General features: G+C 43.0%; 1 protein-coding gene across 1 annotated transcript; it reads left to right on the forward strand.

The window, feature by feature from the left end:
* The first annotated feature begins 4922 nt into the window (after positions 1-4922).
* Mepe (matrix extracellular phosphoglycoprotein) lies at positions 4923-17572 on the forward strand. The gene is made up of 4 exons (XM_013151881.3): positions 4923-5041; positions 6985-7053; positions 15835-15928; positions 16001-17572. Exons 2-4 carry the CDS (start codon positions 6997-6999, stop codon positions 17269-17271), a joined length of 1422 nt encoding a protein of 473 aa, XP_013007335.2. The 5' UTR covers positions 4923-5041; positions 6985-6996; the 3' UTR covers positions 17272-17572.
* The last annotated feature ends 1759 nt before the right edge of the window (positions 17573-19331 follow it).

Raw genomic sequence — 19331 nt, forward strand, 5'->3', positions numbered from 1 at the left:
CCATAAATATTTTAAATGATTGTTCATACAGAAGTGAAGATAAGAAATGAAAAGAATGACCACAAGACACAGAGTTCCATAAACCTCTGACATGTAAAGTCTCTGGGGGATAATCCCATGTGTCGTCTTGGCCCGGGAGAGCCAGGCTGCAGGCGGCAGCGCTCAGGTGTCTTCTCCAGCCACAAAGCAGCAGCCAGAAGAAAGTTCGCAGGCTGCCTCCAGCCCTTGGCAGTTACTTCCTGGTTTGTTTGGGTTTTTCTCCCCAGGCATTTGCTTGGTTGGTTTTGTTTTTTTTCTTGTTAAACAAAGGTAGTGTGCAGATAGGTAACTTTTTACACAGCTTCAGTATTTATCTTTGGTGATTAATTCCTAAGAAATGTTATGGAAACACTTTTTATTACACAAAGACATTTTAGAGAATTTTTCAGGTTTCTGAAGCGTAATCTCAACATGGGGCAGGTTTCAAGAGGGTGGAAGTGAAATCTCTCCACAGAACCGAAGCCAGGGACGGCTTTTCCCTTCCCTCCCAGAATGTCTGCTCTGCAACCTTCTGGCTAGGACAGGCCCTCACTTTTCTTTGCCTTTGTCAATTGTAGCTTCTAAATTTAAGACTCGACTTGAATTTCCTAGTTTTTGTAGCTTTGAAAGCGTACATATTTAGCCCCTGCTAGTTCACACCCTGGTACAACTAGTATCTCGATTTTTTTTCTACAAAAATTTTATGTATTTTTCTCTTCCCAGAACTCATGCTTTCAGAGTTAGATATTTTCCCATCACTTAAATGAAGAGGAAATCTCACACATGAAAATTCTTTAGGAAAAAAACAAAACCACATTTAGAAAGATCTGAAACTGTAACATGAAAACAGTGAAAAAGCATTTTCTGAGGCTATTATAGAAAAGACAGCTGCCTGTGCCCGGATCATTCAAGATGTGCAGTGAATCTTAGGTAAAAGCTTGAAACACCATAATGCCTTGTTACTGTTACCAAAACTGCTGAATTGTCTACTGGTCTACTAGAATACCCAAAATTTTAAAAGAACGTCTTTTGTGGTTTTCATTTGTCTATTATTCGTATAGCTTTATATTTCCATTCAGGCTCACAGTTGACAAACACTCTTATTTGTTAACCTCTCTTTTCTTGGCTTCCATTTCCTTCTAGTCTTCCAGGTCACACAAATCCTTAGCAGTTTGCTGAAGTTCTGGCAGGAACAGTTGTGGTATCTGGAGAAGCAGACCGCTGTGTTCTCTTAAACTTCCATTCTTATTTCAATGTTTCATTACTTTTGTCCTCATACTAAGGAAGTCATAAAAGTAGACAAGAGGAGAAAATCCACAAAGGACAGAGAAGAGATCCAGAGGGCACATCTGGGCAGGATCATCACTAATGAAAGGCAGAATGGGTGAAAGGGTAGCACTTGCTGTTGTGATAACTCGGACCCCGGTATAAAATCCAAGGAAGCAAGAAATTAAAATTTGGGGAGCAAAGGCTTTATTAGGCCAGGCCTGGTGACGAGTCTCCGGGAGCCAATTTGGAGACTGCTACCTGACAGCTAAAAGTCAGGGTTTTTATCTTGTAAATCCACAAACAGCTGCTGGTCACACAATGTAAGGAGGGGGATGGGGGTGTGGTGCACTACAAAACAGAACCGGGGATTACACGTCTTGGGAAGAGCAAGATCAGGTTAGGGTTGTGCTAACAAGCAAGTCTCCCTGCATACAAGCAAGTTTAGATAAGAAGAAATCTTGTTTTTCTTAGCAAAGAATAGAGAAGTCTAACAGCAATTAAGAACCTTAGTTACCTTACTTTAGCACCACATCTGTTATTTGTAGAGGGCAACAATGGTTAACATATCAATTAGGTAAGATTTTACAATTCTTTACACAGGAGAGCACTGATTATCAATCCTTTACCCAGAGGGAAAAGGAAAACACATATACAGTAAGGCCAAGTTACAGGCATTGCTATGATACAAATATAACGAAGCTATTTTTGTGAAGAAGAGTACAATCTAATGCAATTAACACAACTTGTGACGGGCCACCGAGTAGAGAAGGGGGTTGTCAGGAGCTGTTACCTCAGGCCTTTGTTTTATGGCCTTTTGGGAAGTTAAAACTTAACCTAGTTATATGGGAAGGGGGAAGGGGAGGGGAAGCAGCAGGCGGTGATAGTTAGGGGGGCTTGGGTTATAACACTGTGTGATTGTCAAGTTAGGAACCAGACTAAATACTTTGTACAATTTAATTTAATTTAATTAGGGGGGCTTGGGTTATAACACTGTGTGATTGTCAAGTTAGGAACCAGACTAAATACTTTGTACAATTTAATTTAATTTAATTAGGGGGGCTTGGGTTATAACACTGTGTGATTGTCAAGTTAGGAACCAGACTAAATACTTTGTACAATTTAATTTAATTTAATTTAATTCACTGTGTATATTCACCATATGGGAGCGGTATAATGTAGTGGTTTTAAACTTCTTTTGCAGTCAAACTGTCTACTGGCAATTGTAACTTACTAAGTATACCACCTTGAGCAAGTCCCTTAGGTGCCTTATGTGTCATTGCTGAAGTCAGAGTGACAACAACAGAGCATTACAGAGCTGTTAACAGGGTTGGGATAAATTAGTGCAACACAGTTGGAACAGTGGTTGGACCATGGTACACTCACTGAAAGTTTAGCTTATTACTACTGTGCTCTCATTTTCAGAAATGAGGGACAGAAAGGTTCAGTTTAGTAGTTTAGGCAGTGTACCTCAGTAAACATGGTACAGTCAGTGTTTGAACTCAGATCTTTTTGACTCCAAAGCTGATAGTCTCCACTGCACATGATAATGTTCAAATATTCAAGAATGCATGACTGGGTGGCTCTGAATGAACAAGAGCTTGAATTCTAGACTGGTGAGTATTAAAAATGTCCTGGTAAATGTTAAAAATACCTAGAATATGGATAGGACAAAAAAGAGAGACTTGGTCTGAGCCAGAAAAGGTATGCTCCTCTCAGCCAAAACTGCCTATGGGTTATGTTTGCTTTATCTGTCTATCTATCTATCTATCTATCTATCTATCTATCTATTTATCTAATTTGAGTTTGGGAAAATGGGGATTTGCATTTTAATTTGATTATGTGTTGTGTATAATAGCATGTGAAAATTGTGTTTAAGTGTAAGTGTTCCTATCATAAAAGGTAGTCCTTACATAATCTTTTATTGACTTTTTACATGTAATTCCAATGTAAGTAACCCCACTAGCCTGTTATAATTGGTTTTAGACTGATGGGAACCTCCCTACTACAATCATGAATTTTGCATCCAGTTTGGACAAAACAGATGAACAGGCAACTGCCATAAAAGGTAATCCCGAATGGGCAAGGTGTTTATTTCATTAAGAAACTCAGTGCCTAACTTAACCGATGTTTTATAAAATTCAGGTCCAGGTTCAAACACAATGTTCCCTTTAAAGCTGTCTTCTGTATTTCCCCATTTCAATAAAATGCACCTTCAAGTCTTCAGCTGCAGGACAGAAACACGGATATCATCCTGAGTCCCTATTTTCCCTCAAATCGCACTTGCCACAGCCCAGCAGTCCTACTGGTTTTCATTCCAAAATATATCAGGACACGACCACTTTTCATCACGCCTTCTGCAGTGCTCAGAACCTTGGAGCGATCTCTCTCCTTTTTTCCTACTTCAAATACGCCTGCAAGCATGCCTGTGCTGAGCCTTCCAGGGGTGGTTCTCACTCAGGGTTAAGCCAGAACCCTTGTGATGACCTCCAGGTGCCCTGTTGTCTGGCACCTGATGCCCTTCTCCCTTCATTTGTTGCTGTCACCTTTGCTCAGTCCTGCTGGCTGATGACCTGGTCTCTTGTCCTGGAATAAGCCAGCAGGCTATCGCTTATTCCTTGTCAGAAACACTTTTCCTGTAGAGAGCAAACAAGTTTGCTCAGTCTGTGGATGGTTCTAAACAGAGTACCACAGGCCAGGTAACATATAAGGAGCAAAAATTTACTTGTGGATATTCCGGAGGCTGAAAGTCTAACATCAAGTTGCTGACAGGTGCAGTATCTGGTAGGGACTTGTTATGTCTGCTTGCAAAATAGCACTGTGCTCCCTAATTCTCCAAAGATATGGAGACAGCAGCACAGCAAGGGTGCCCTCCGGCCTTTTCACAATGCTGCCAATCCTTCAGGCCTTTGCCTTTATGATGTAGTTGCTTACTAAACACCGGATTCTGAATAATGTCACACTGGGTTTCAGTTCCAGCACATGGATTTTGAAGGAACACATGGATTCAAACCAGGGCAGAAACTCCCTTCCCAAGGAGACCATCCTGGGACTCCTCCCCTCAAATTTCAGCCCAGGCTCCTCATTCCCAATGTTTGCCATCACTCCCCAACCAATGTCTTTTTCTTAGACTTTAGCTATGTTATTATCTAATATAACATATCCTATCTATTCACCCTATTTTCTGCATTTGCCCCTGGATTGAGAGCCCCACGCAGAAGCCCAATATTCATTTACAGTTCCTCTTCCAGTGCCTGTTCCCGTGGTAGGGAGAATTTTACTAAATGCTTCTGAATTTCATTTTTGCTAAATGCTTCTGAATTCCACTGAGATGGAAATTGAAACTATAGACTTTATATGTAACATAAAAATATTTCCTATCTATACACATAATTGTTTATAAATATTTTCCACTTATAAACATGTCGGATCTTTAGTCGATCCTAATTAATAGTTTTCAAATCAGTTCTCATTATCTGTCCACATGATGTCCAAGCTGAACTATTTATATTTTCTGTTTATCCCACTTTCTGGAACATTTGATAGCACCTTTCCACCACGAAAACATTTTTAGATTAAAATTACTTTGCCCCCTGTGGTTATCTGTGGGCACACATAACAAATTGCTTGCTAGTGTGAAGTGAGCCAGTGCTGATTGGACATTGGGAGCTCGAACAGACTTTAAATTTCAGCAAAAGGCCCAGAGACTGCTTGTCCTGCAGGAGAAGCCACGTTTTCGGCAGGACAAAGATCCCAGGTAATTTTGCTCTCATGATGTTCTTGATAGTAAGTAGCTTTATATGTCAGTGGTTTACATTTTCAAGACGCTTACCACCCTGACGGGGTGACTGCTTTTGAAAATAGAAGCAAATTGAAGATATTCTCTACTGAGCATCACAGTCTAATGTTTAGTGCTTTCTTTTGTAACGTAAGAAATGTGTTGCCAGGCTCCAGATATCACCAACTAAAGTGGATGTCGAAACTTTCCTTTTGATTTGATTGTCAGCCTCACCAAGACCCACAAACTTGGTCTGCACTGATATCCTGCTGACCAGTTGTAAGATATTTGATAAGTAGTTGACACTTTCCTGATCTATATATTGCTTGGAAGGCGAAGTTTGAATTAGATCTTAAAACTGTATTTACTTGGAAGAAAATATCTTAAGACTTTAGAATATATTTAGCAGCTTAATTTACTTCTCCAATTAAAAGTTTTTATTTTGAAATGTTTAAACATTGCAAGAATATTTATTTTTCATTTAAAAGTGTTTTCTCCCAAGTAACCAAAAAGAATGGTCTTTATTATTCTAATATTGGTTGCTATGTATTTGTGTAGTACTATGTGTCTATACTAGTGAAATATTTAATGCTCACCACAACCAAGAGATCACTAGTCCGAACTATGCTAAGGCTGTTTTACAATCTAGTGGTTACTTGACCAAAACAAACTTACTAGATCCTATCAATATATTTATCAAACTATAAAAATGTTTTCTACCCATCACTAAACATTGTTTTAAACATCTTTTACTGCACCCAATATAAAATACAATTTACATTTTAGTTAGACACATGTAGATCTTTCTGTAAAAGGGACAGACACTTATTTAAGGTATTTAAGATACTGTAGATTCTTGATTAAGGTTTTTGGCTGTATAGCTGGGTACTGACCCAGTTCTGCCCCTGAACGTCTAAAAATTCTGAGATAAGTTATCCAGCTATTCAGAATACAGATCTAGAAATTCACCTCACTCCTAGGGGCACCATGAGGGTCAGATAATTGAATACATGCAAAATTCTTAGAACAGTATGGAGCTTCTCTGAGTATTTAATCAGCCCTAGCTGTTAATATGTTTTAAATAAATGGTTTTATTCTCCATCTCATGGGTGGTGACTGATTCAGGTACATTGGTAATGAATGTAAGAGCACAGAGGGCACCAGGTGTGATCAGGTAAGATTCCACCCCATACAGTGGGGTGTTCTACTTTGACACTTGAAGATTCTGTCTCAGGCTGCTATGTGACCTTATTGTCACTTCAAATTACACAAATAATACAAATAATGATCTTTTTCTAAAGGTAAAACAAAAAAAACAGACCTAGCAAATAAATGCAACTATAAAATTCATATCTTTTTAGCATTTTATTCTCATTGCTACATGTTTACCGTACATAATGATGGCATTTAGCATTGGAAGTTGATACATACATGTAACATATCTTGGTTCCTTTTATTTCCACTTCCCCTCCCCTTGTCTCCTTCCTCTTCCTCCATTTATTGACCCTATTCCCTTTTGCAAAAGATCTATTTCTGTTTCTTACTATCTGTCTTTTATTTATTTAATTAATTTATTCATATTTGGAGTTTCTCATATGGTCTCAAGGTGCATCAACTATTGTTTTAATGATATTCAATAATTTTCCCATTGGGAGTAAGCATAGGGATGTTCTTAGATTAAAATATTCACTTTTGGGCTTGCATAAGTTATGCAATATGTGTGTGTATATATGCTAGTTTTGTAAATATAACTATAGAAAATATGTAAAAGTATGTTTAATGGATAATTAATATGTAATATAAATATATAATAAAAGGAAATGAACTGCTGGGGAAGAAGGATGTTTATTTACACTTCCTTGCTTATGGCTGCAATTGATAATTGACAAATCTTAGGGTAAAATATCATTGTTTTTTCATAGAGATTCTCAGAGATGCAAGCTGTCTGTGTGAGACTGCTGCTCCTTTTCAGTGTGACCTGGACAGCTACAGTAAGCATTTACAACCTCATTTATGCTTCGTCTACTCTCTTGCTCTCTCTGTCTTTCCTCTCAGCTCTGTCTGTTAAATTAGCAGCACCTGCTTCAAGACAAGTAGGAGACAAATAGCATCCATCAGTAAATGCCTGTTACCAAGGAGACCCTGGATGAGTTTGCACTGGATTACAAGATATTCTTAAAGAACACCAAAAATCCATGCTTTTGAGAACACCAATAGCTGAAACTAATGAGCAGTATTTAAAAACTCAAGTTATAATGAGTTCAAGTTCAAGGTTCAAAAGAGCCTTGCAATGCTTCACTGAAAACTTGAAGAATTTGACATGGCTATTTTAAGGCTAACCAACTATATTTGGTAACTAAATGGCAATGCAAAGGGACAAGAATGTTTTGCTAATTCTTGCAACACCTGAGCGCTGCAGGAATCTGCTAGCCAGGTTCTCTCCATTGGTGAGGCTAATGCAGGGCAGAGGTACCCATTCATTTAACCCATACAAAGCTCACAGTTCCTTTTGTGAGTTACCCAGTGGAGTCTTCAGGATGCGACCAAATTACCTTGGAACAACTCTGTGTGCTACAGGCATAATATAGACATGGTGCTAATTAGACAATGTCTAAGCAGCATCCCAGCTCCCCAGAGTAACCTTTCGGCTGCAGAACCACAGAAATGCAGAATCATTCTGCTGCCCGCCACGCTTAAATATAGGTCCTGATGAGTGGGAGGCCAGTCAGGCAACCGGACTGGCAAGGGTGACTCACACCATCTGGCAAGGGCAGATGGTGTTTGGAGAGCAGGCCCCACTCAGCACACCTCGGCTCAGTTCCTGGAACCAGATGCTTAAACACAGATGTCCATAGGTCCAATTCTTGTGACCTCGCCAGGGCCAGCATGGGTCCTCCAGATCCAGACCAGTCCAGCCATCTGAGAGTGGGCTTCTTTTGAGCAGCACACTCCAAGGAACAGGGATGGTACTTCTGACCACTGTCCAGCAAAATGTTATGACCACATCAACCCAGTGACCACAGGTCAGAAGACCATGCCACTTTCCTACCAGTGCTAGGCAATGGCATCTCCATTACAATGCCACCTCCAAGCCTGGGCAAATGCTGAGTGAAGGCTGGGGAGAAGGAGAGGTGCAGATTCCAAATGAAGGGGTCTCGGCAAGGGCATGGAGACCAAACTCAGCACTGCATGGACTGTGACATTTTCTCCAAAAGAGACGGATCCCACTCTTAACAGTTACCTAATTTATCTAATAAAAGACAGGTATATAATATTAGCCTATCTTGAGTCACATATATACGTCTTAAAGTAAGCCAAATTGCCCCCAAAATTTTTTAAATGAAAGCAAGTAACAGTTGATCATGTGATTCAACTAACACTTAACAATATACAATCACAATGGCTGTAGGTCACAATGTGTTGTGAACTGTACTGAGGAAGTCTGTATGGTCAGGTAATACAGACTGCCAAAAGGAAAAGGGAAGCTTGTGTAAATGTTTTAATACTAAACTTACGGAGACACCATGAGATTAACAGAAGCTACCTTTGGCCTCTACCATTGCACGAGGTGCTGGACGTAGTGGCCATGAGCTTCCAGACATTTGTTAGTGTGATGAACTGCTGCTCGGGTCACCTTGGTCACTGAGATTGCTGCATGTGCATGTTCAGCGTATTCTCTAAGGGTGGGCTGTTTAGCAAGTTTTCTCTGATACATGACATCCTCTGGGGTCACCCCTGCGACAATAACAACCTCTGTTGAAAGAATCCACTATTTTTCTTTTCCTAAATTGTGTATACATTTTTGGAAGATTATATTTTTAATATAATTGCGTGCGTTGTATAAAAAGATATCTATGCTTTCATTTCATTCTCTTGTTTAGTATCTGTCCATCTTGTTTTTGCTTTCTTCCCCTGCAGTCTTAATTTCAGAAGTGCTCACTGCTTTGGTGTAGTGAAGGTGTTATGTTAACCACAGGATTTGCGACAGAGGACTTAGGGTTAAATATCCCTCCGACCTCTACTACTGCCACTGCATGTGCACTGCTCACCTCAGGGGTTGTCATGTAATTCAAAGGAGATTTCCGCACAAAAGTAGCTTCTAAACTGTGAAGTGCTATATAAATACAAGGTGTTATTGAAGAACTATTGTTTGTTTCTAGAATGAAATGCAATATTGAGCAGATATATGTCGGAGGCCAGTCAGTGGAAATTCCCACCAAGCTTTTGAGCTTATATTCTTAAAATGACTTCATTAACCAGCAAGCCATGATGTTAGGGGGTACACAGAAAGAAGACCCTCTAGTGAAAGAGCCAACCAGCAGAGGTGGCCCCAGTTACTTTCTGTATCTTTCCATCCACAGCACGCCCCCTTTTCTCTGTCTCTCTCTGTCTCTCTGTCTCTCTCTGTCTGTCTCTCTGTCTCTGTGTCTCTCTCTGTCTCTATCTCTCTCTGTCTCTCTCTGTCTCTGCCTCTCTCTCTCTCTCTCTCTCTCTCTCTCTCTCTCTCTCTTTCTCCTTTGACTGACCTACCATGGTGCCTGCTTTCCCTTTAGCACTGCCCCAGAAACACAAACACACGTCTCTCATTGCGTGCCCTGCTGCATCAGAGAAAAGCTAAGAGCTTGGAAAGTAAATAGACAAGTTGAAATAGGGGGAACCAAAGAATTGGCCCACTTGTTTCTTTACCGAAACATGGCTGCAGGGTCCTTAGGTGCTGCTCTGCATGGCTCCCCGGTGTCTTCAGTCTGAAGGCCTAGGGCAGCTGCACTGGTCTGGCCTCCTTAGCTGCTGGCCTTTCCCCGTTCCAGTAGTGGCCCCTCACCCCTAAGAAATTCAGAACATTTTTGTTCCTCATCTGCGTTCGGCTTCCTTCTCCCTTCCTGCTGAGCCATCCTACCCGGCAACTGGTTGAGCAAGGCCCATTCCTGGGTGTGACACCACCCTGGACTCGAGGGGCAAAGGTTTGAGTCCTGATGATCAATCAGCGCCACCACATCTTAATTCTGGGTAGTGGTTACGGAGCTCATGCTGTCAACCCCCTCTCGAGCAGAGTTTAGCTCCCTTATGCTAAACAACGCTAGTGTGTAAGTGGGACATTTTTCCAGCAGACACCAATGGGAGCCCATCTTAACCCCGGCCCCACACTGCCCGTTCCCAGCCAACCACACGCTGCTGGCTCTCAGTGCTGGAATCTGCTCTGCAGTGGATGTGGCATTGTGTGTCTGGGGGAGGAAAGCTGGGGTGTCCTCCTGCAACCCTAAAATAAATGCTAAGGGGACAAGCGGGTCTGCCTGCTTTGGGTCAGAATGATTTTTCACATGAAATAATACTTCCCAGGGAGAGAAAAATAAATGAAACCCTTGTTGTTTGAAGGGATGAGTGAAAGAATGTTCTATTTGGTGAAGCTGTGTCCTTGTTTCCCTGCAGACGTTTCAACCACAGACTGAAAACTAGGCAAGGCCAGGAGAGAAGACAGGGAGGACACAGGATGGTTCTTCTCCATCTGTTTTGACTCTGCAGAGAAAAACTCCATATGAGAAATTTTTAACTTTAAAACTACTCTTGGAGCCGGGCATGGTGGCACATGCCTGTAATCCTAGCACTCGAGAGGATGTGGCAGGAGGCTTCCTGAGAACTCAAGGCCAGCCTTGGCTATAAAGTGGGTTCAAGGCCATCTTTCATTGCATAGTGAAACCCTGTCTGAGGAGGAAAAGAAAAAATAAAAACAGGTACCCTTGGGTACTTAGATTGGAAAAACAAAAATTATACAAAGTAATTTGGGAATTTTCTAGTTAATCAAGTATTGTAATTCACACGTGTGTGACAGAAATGAAGGAAGGCTTTGTGGACAGAGATCTTTTCTCTGCAGCCTGGCTTCTTCCTTCAAATGAAACAGTGGCTTGCAAGCTGCAGGGGATAATTCCTAACAGTGCTTTTCCACAAGTGCACAGAACAGAAAAGCGATAGATAAAGGAAAAATAGACGTTGGTGAACAGGTCGATTAGGTTCCCTGAAATTAGTTCCCCCGAGTGTCCAGAAAATAAAGCAACACTGCAGGTGCACCAAAGGCCAGCTTGCTTCCGCCTCCTGCGGGCCTCCTGGCGGCCTCAGAAAATCCTAAGAACGCACAATCTTCTGGGTTTTTTTTTATCTCAGCTGAAAATTACAGGCCAAAATCACAAACTTAAAAACCTGGATGCTCATGCCGTAAGTTTTATAATTTGAACATCAGACACTAGTATCATAAAACCTGCCTTTATCCTGGACTCCTCGCCCTTTCACCTGAAAACATATCTCCCCAGGCTCCTTTTCCATTGAAATGTGCAGGAAAATTATACCCTGACAGATAAAAGCAGCTGATAGGCAAGTAAGGAAACCTTAAGAGATCAGTAGAGGGCGCAGCGATTTGCCGTCCTCAGGGGCTGGCTGACGTGCGACCCCCTGTGGGTAAAGGAGGTACTACCACTGGTCGGAAGCAAACGGCAACCGATTCGACACCTCAAGTTAAAAATACTTTGTTCTGTATTATCAAAAAGAATGTTAGAAAACTTCTTTGCAAGAATCGTAGAAACCCACCGTAATATTATGTTGTGCTTTTGTAGATATGTGCAGGGACCATCATGAAAAACGTGGGCATTCTGTGTTTTAAGTGTGTTTGCTTTCTCCTGGGAAAACAGGTCAAACTGACAGAAGGCAGCTGGTTGCCTTACCATGACTCCCACCCTGGACTAAGCCTGCAGAGGTTGTTAAGAGACAGAGAGGTGCAGTTTAGCTGCTGTAATTGGGCCTTTCTCCATCCCCCACATCCCAGGCTCCTCAAAGCTCTGCAGCATACAGCTGTGTGATCTAGAATCGTCTGGACCCATACCCTGGCCTGGTCCCACTCTGCTTCTGAGTCTGCAGCTGCAGCAGGGTCTAGTGGGCCCCACATGCCACCAGACGCCCTGTTACTAAGACTGTATAACGTTGAAACTTCTCCATATGCTGTAACTCTCGGGATTTCACCAGGGTAAGATCAATAGGAGCCATGACTTTGTACCAAAGCATAAAACCCTTTAGTGTCTCTTAAATTCATTCCATGAGTGACTCTATCCATGCTCAAGGAGAGAGAATGAGGCCCTTGTGGCTGTATGACAATGATCCTTTCACTCAGTCCCTTCCTGCAGAGTCATTGCCCAAAGCGCTGGAAACAGCTTAAAAAGCTATCAGCAAAAGGACTGTTTATTTTTCCAAATCTGGCTTCATTTCCTCTGGAAGTAGCAGTTTCCTTAGAGACAATTTTCTTCTGTTCAGTATCCTTTACATGGCATTACTGAAGCAGTATCTCAGTGTCTGTTAAAATTAGCTAGAACTCGTGGTTGTGATGCACACACACCAAACTCTCCCAATTGTGTAAGGTCCTGTGTGAACATAAACAACTGAGAAACGTAATTGTTCTACCCAGGATCCTGGAGAAGAAAAAAGAAGTACTTTCCAAAATCATCAGACCCAAGGCAGAATTCAGAAAATACCATCTGAATGGTGAAATTAAAAAAAAAATCACACTTTAAGGGGGTTGGGTTGGAAGGAAAGTGTTTCCTGTCTGGAGTTCCGGGAAGGCTACATAATGGGAGTAATTGAGCTTGGATTGGGAGAGTGATTGGGATTTAAGGAAACAGACATGAGTGGGAGAGGCTATTTCTCAAAGGAAAGAACACTGTGAACCAAAGTCTGGAAATAGAAAAGGAGGAGAACACAGGAAAGCAAACGATCAGCTGAGCCAGAGACCTCGGCAGCTGGTAATGCTGTTCAGATCACTCACAGGAGGAAAGGCAGAAAAGTTTCCCAATGTTTAAATATCTCCCCCAATGCATAGTTAAAATGATTAACTAAAACATAGCACAGTCCAAACATTGTTTCATGTTTCCTTTATGAAGGATTCCATTCAGTCTAACAAATTCATCGGTAGACATGCTACACTTTTAAAACTAGTAGAAGCATCAAAAATAAAACTTCCTACTTCTGACTAGAAAGAAAAAAATTCAAGAAGAGACGATTATAATTTACTGGAATTCTCAACAACTGTTTTATTCAAAAGGTTACATTAGCAATGAATTAATGAACTTGATTGCAACAGAATTATAAAGGTCCAAGGAAAACTTTCAAAGCCTCAATGACCTAAACTAAGTTAAATATTTAAAACACTTTTTATGCAGAAGTGACTCACAATAAAGCTTATTTCTTGCCTTCTCATAGCTGAATCTTAAACTCTTGAGAATACATCTGGCAATATAAAAATTACTGGCTGGGCCATAACTTCTATGGTTCAGTCATCTTCACTTTTATCTTGCAATAAGTTGTACTTCATAAGTGTGGTAACACACAGTCAGGGTCAGCTCATGTAAGAAAGCAAGCTGCCTTTCCATAAAGAGCTCAGCATGGTTCAGTGAGAAATGATGTTTGCGATCACTTCCAGGGAATTTGTTTTAATGGAGACATGCTAGATATTTGACACGCATTACATCATGTAATAAAATCATTTAATTTTTCCAACAGTCCTTGAAACGTAAAAAAGCCCAAATTCAGAGAATTAAAACAATGGCTCCCACGCCCGCCTGATGGCAGAGTTGGCCGGTTGACTCTAACACCTGTTCTCTTTCCACGCTACAACTTCTTCCAGTGAGCGCTGGACTGACAGAGATTGAGAAAACCACTTGGGGGCTGGAGATTTAACTCAGCGGTGTAAGCACCTGCCTGGCCAATGTGAGGTCATGAGTTCAATTCCCTGGTACCAAAACGAAAAAGAAAACCATTTGGTAACCCTTGTCCACTATTTCCTACAATGCTGAATCTGCTCCCTACAACCCTGGCTTCCCAAGCCTGGTTTTCCCATCTTGGCTACTACCTTTCCTCTGTGCTCACCCCCAAAACATGCACTTCTAGCTCGCTGCTTTCTTTTTCTCCACTGGGGAGCTCTCACTTATCCAACAGATCCTGGAAAATGCTCAGATGAGCAGATTGAAGTGTGGTCAGGGAAGACAAGATAAATTAAGATGGAATGGTAAAAACAGAGCTATGGAAGGTACAGACGCTATGCCTGGGACTGACAAGGTCACTTCAGAGTCTGGGACTGCTATGGGTCCCATGGCCACAGCCAGGGGGTGGTCTGGACACAGGGACCCAACAGGAGTTGGGCCATCCTTCCATGTCTCAGCAGGCCATGGGACACTGCTCAGAACAGGTAGCACCCAGTCGATTTCCTAAATAGCTCGACTCCTTGGTAAGTACCTCACAGATTTTTTGTTACTGCACATTCATAGGTTGCTGTGGTGGTCCTGTGAAGGCTCACTCATTCTATACTTCAGTGCTGGAAAGAAAGTATGGTCTTTATTCTGTGCCCAGTTGCCCTGCTGTCTGAGAGTTTAGAGGAAGGATTAATGGATGGGATTAGGGAGCCATAAGCCAGTTACTTAGATAACTCAGGGTTATCTAAGTAGTTTAACTAGTCCTTTCAGCCTCTTTTACAGAAGCACGCTGAGGTCATCAGTCCCCCACTTTTTCTAAGGAGGCACCAAGGGGTGGCTGACACCACCCGCTGCCTACCAGACACTACACACTGACCCCAACTTCCACCACAGAAGAGAGGAGGCTCACAGTCCTCTGATGATGAGGAATAGCGTCTCAGTGTGTATCTGGGCACACGTGCCCATGTGCGTGTGCATGTGTGCGTGCGTGCATTTGTGAATACTTTACGGACCACCACTTTCTCTCTTCCAATTCATTTTTCTCCCAGGAATCTTCTTCCTTAAGCTGCTGCTACTAAAATCTCTGATCTAGAACAGAAATGAGAAATGTTTTCCAAATGGACCCCAGGCCAGTATGGCCACGACATCTGAGAACTTGTCTGGAGGCCTTTTCTAGACCCTGCCCCAAGACCCCTGAGTCAGAAACCAAGGCCATCAGGCTCAGCAACCTTTGTTCCAGCAGATAATCCTTTCCAGATAACTCTGCTCAGGGCTAAACTGAGAACGACCAATCAGATTCGTCATTATACAGCTCAGGAGAAAGAAAAGAAAATTCACCAATCCTTTTCCAGATAATGACTACAAGGGCAAATCTTCGTGCAAAACATTCTGTTTGAAAATCAGAAGCTCAGTATTACCTAGTTCTTCTATTTGCAGATTTTCTGTCAAAGCAAAAGGAGAGAAATAAAGGAAAGGAAGAGCTTCTTCCTCTAGGCAGATGAGTACCTGTACCTCTGATACTCAGGGGCCACAGAGGGGCAGGAGGGGAGAGAGAAGAATTTAAGAACACGAAATCCATTCCACTGGTAGTGACTCCCTGCTCATAGCAGGGTCACATTCGTTAATCACGTTCTCCTTAAATTCTGATTCTCCTTCAAAATCTGCCTCTAATCTGTATTTCCACATTAATTTCTTGCTCTCTTCTTTAAGAACTCTCCAGTCCAGCCTTATGGGTTTCTTTGGATCCCCTTTCAGTGATTGTGCTTCCAAACACTGGGCTCTGCTCCTCCCTCTGGGAAGATTCTCACCACCTTTCCCACGCTGCGTGCCTTTCTGGCTTTGCTCCGGCTTCTTTCTCTGTGAAATCTGCTGTGGTCATTCCAGAAAGATCTCTACCTGTGTACCTCTCCTCAATTAATACCTTCTTTTAATTGACTATATGATGCTAGTTTTTTAACTATTGCCTATTAACTATTTAACTATTAAGATTTAGCAGATTTTGAAAGAGTAACATGAAATAATCCCTTTATATTGAAAATTGTACTTTAGCAGGAAGAAAAAAGCGAGGATGATATTGCTCCTGCTCATTTCGACAAGAGAAGAAAGCAGGAGCTGTCATCTCGTGAAAATATTGTGGCGGAAGGTGAGAAAATGTTGTCCCTTTTTGAAGCCAGTGGAAATAACCGAAGTAGTAAATCCCTGCATCTTTCTCCAGACAGACAAACCCTGAAGGAAGCTGACAGAGTCATTCACAAAGATCAGGCTGGCGAGCACCCAATGGTGCCCACATATCCTGAGTCCACCGGCCCCAGCAGGACCAAGGATGGAGACAGCGGTATGAGGAGCCTGCATGTCCAAGAATATGGCACAGCTCTCCTCAGAAACAAGGCTCCAGCTGTAACAAGGCCGGTGACGGTGTTGGAATGGTGGGAGGGGCAAGACAGTGAGAAGAATCCTAGAAATGTTCCCAGAAACGTTCCAGCAGATGTCAACTATGCCAAAGCCCGCTCCCAAGGTAAAAAGAGGCATCAGCCAGGCGCAGGAGGCCGGAGCAACCCAGGGAGGAGCACAGGTGCTGGGCACACCCAGTGCAGTGCTCACTGCCAAACACAGCTCTCCAATGCGCCAAGAATCCCCAGAGACTTTGAAGGCAGTGGTTACACAGGTGCCCAAGGGAGAGGAGACAATGATGTCTCTCCTTTTAGTGGGGACGGCCAACCTTTTCAGGACATCCCTGACAAGGGACAAACAGGGCTCTTAGTTCCCGGAGAAGCTGAGACCTCAGACACTGACAGGAGGGGCCTGGGTCCTAATGAGACCCCGGAGACAGACGGAGGTAGGGACAATGTCCTTGTGGCCAGGGTGGGGACTGAGAAGGAGGCAGGGGCAGCTGTACCGAGCCTTGGGGAGGGCAGCAGTGACCTCATGGGCAGTACCAACTTCAGGGACCTCCCAGGGACACAGGGAAACAGAGTGGACATGGGGAGCCAGAATGCTCACCGAGGGAAAGTGGAGCTTCACTATCCAAGCGTGCCCTTCCAGGGGCAAACCAAAGGGGGCGGCGGGGTGGCCTCCAAAAGTGTCGCTCACAATGAAATTCCAAAGCACGGCAAAGGCAGTGCTAGAAAAGCGACAGAACCTTCTGGTAGAAACCAAGCGGCCTTAAGTGAAAAACACCAATTTTTTAGTAGGGGTGAGAGCCAGAGGGGGATTATTCCCCCTCGAGGTCTTGATAATGAGATTAAGAATGAAATCAGTTCCCACCATGGCCCCCACAGTGAGGGGAATGGGGTAACACACAGCAGGAGGAACCTGCAGGCCTCCCGTGGACAGAATGACACTGTAGGAGGTAAGGCTGGGGCACAAAGGAGAGGGTCCTGGGGTCACAGGAGACCCCATTCTCACAGGGGGTTTAGCTCCCCTAGGAGCTGGGACAGCAATGACTCATCTGACAGCAGCAGCTCAAGTGAGAGCAGTGGTCGCTAGTGTCCTGGGCCTCTGGTCACCTCCCAGGGCAGCAGAAGTGGGCAGCAGAAGAGGGACAGGGGCTTAGCAGGCCTGTAAGCTTGGTCTCCTGCTGTGTGTGTGTGTGGGGGGGTTGCTAGTTTAATGATCATAGTGTGAACTCTAGCCAAGCTCATAATGCTTCTTCAAAATATACCCACTAAGGAGTGTGTAGCAGGCAGCCTTTGGGTGAGTGTTATCTGTAACATTTGTGAGTGTCCCAATGCCTCTGCTGTGTTTTTTGCTCTGCAGACATGGAAATAAACAATCCATGACAACCTTAGTGGATGATCTATGAGGAATTCTGTTGTCTGAGGCAGGATTTCAATGAAAGGGGTTCGGATCCGACAAAGGCAGTGAGTGTGAGGTCCCCAGCGCACCGAGCTCACTTCGGGGGTCCCTGTGCTCTGACAGAGAGGTCTATTTCATGTTCACCTACATACTTTGCTTCATTGCACAGACATGAGCTCCTACAAGGCCACTTGTGTTCCTGGAATGAGCCTCATGTCACCAGGTTAGTAATTTCTGGCTCTTTCCTACCAGGAGACTGAGGAGGAGGAAAGACAAGGGAAGAACCTGAGGAGAAACACACACACAAAAGCCAGACAAAAACTCAGTTTGACTGATAGTATTGATCATTCCCAATGATTCCCACCCTATTTTTCTTCCTTCCTTTAGTGATGCTTTATCTTCCTTTAGCTGGATGCTTTGCTAGCTGATTATGGCCTTGTGTCACAGTTCTGGAAGTTCCACATAAGTCTTCTGACAAGGAAGGGGAAGAAATTCTGAAAGGTTTTGCTCCCCCCATAAGAGGAACTTACACAGCTTCACCTCTTCCCATCTCATGTCCTTCTTCTGATCCTAACAGAATGTGGTATCCGGAAGTGTAGCAGGTATTTTGTAGTCATGAGGAAAGAACAAAACAGTCATAGAGATGTTTTCTGCTTGCAGTGTCCTTGCTCTGTGAGACAAATATTCCTCATGTGTTAAGGCACCATCAGTTTTGTTGTTATTGGTAGTGGAATCCAATTGCTCTTGTAAGTCTCCATCCCTGACATTCTTCCAAATGAGAAGAGTCGAGAGAAGAAGAAAAGGAGAAGCAGAAGACAGAGGAAGAACATATTCTCTTGTTCTTTAAGAGTAAGCTCCTGAACAGCAGAAGCCATGACTGCCTGTTCTGTGCAGCCCTGGACAGCAGAGTGCAACAATGCTGTAACAGAAGCGAACGTCGGAAACTCTGTGCTGCTTTCCAGAGATCGGACCTCCTGCACCGGTAGACAGAGGACGCTCTCTGCTGAGCCAAAGGGGCAAGAGAAACCATGCAGTCGGTCCATTCTACCCCAGCACTGCCACCAGCACCACACAGAGGGGCGAGTACACACACACACCCCAATCATGGCCAGCTTGGTTTGAGGACTGTCACGTGTTACGTTCTGTTAAATCCTTTTGTCTGTATGGCTGCCCTGTTATTTGGGTACACCTACATTTTATAGATAAGAAACCAAGACCCACAGCACCATACTGATCTGACTGGTAATCTGGGATTTGCACCTAGGCAGCCTGGATCCAGTGTAGGCTGTAATCACTCACTGTACTGCCGTATGTTACATAGATATCCACAGTACATGTAATCCATGTTGCATATGTGGATGTATAGAGAGAACATATGGATTACATACGATATAGACTGTATACATAGATGAATAAAATGCTAAGTACATCCGGGAAGCAATACGTCTTTTCCCCCTGCTTTTGTTCTCCATCTTCTGTGCATACCAGAAGTCAGTATCCATGAAAAGATCACATACATCACCACTAGAACTCCTTAATAAGTTGCTCCTATTTTGCTTCTTTAAAAAAAAAAAAGATTATTTTTGCAAAAAGTGAAAAGCATCAAGACAACTAATATAGAAACCTATATCAGACTTAAAATCCTCCTGCTAGATACATTGCAGGCGATGTTGTAGATTGCCTTACCCTGTGCAAAATGCTTGGGGTGGTAAAACAAAAGCAGGAAAGAGTGGGAAAGTGATGCTTCTCTG

Source organism: Cavia porcellus, unplaced genomic scaffold (genome assembly GCF_034190915.1).
Source record: "Cavia porcellus strain 051 isolate PalLab524CR breed Dunkin Hartley unplaced genomic scaffold, mCavPor4.1 scaffold_5, whole genome shotgun sequence".
Lineage (NCBI taxonomy): Eukaryota > Metazoa > Chordata > Mammalia > Rodentia > Caviidae > Cavia > Cavia porcellus.

Excerpts from the sequence above, each read along its gene's own strand:
- Mepe (XM_013151881.3), top strand. The coding sequence starts at position 6,997 with ATGCAAGCTGTCTGTGTGAGACTGCTGCTCCTTTTCAGTGTGACCTGG. Across the intron at positions 7,054-15,834 it reads GTGTGACCTGGACAGCTACA|CAGGAAGAAAAAAGCGAGGA; the intron begins GTAAGCATTTAC and ends ATTGTACTTTAG. Across the intron at positions 15,929-16,000 it reads TGAAAATATTGTGGCGGAAG|ACAGACAAACCCTGAAGGAA; the intron begins GTGAGAAAATGT and ends ATCTTTCTCCAG.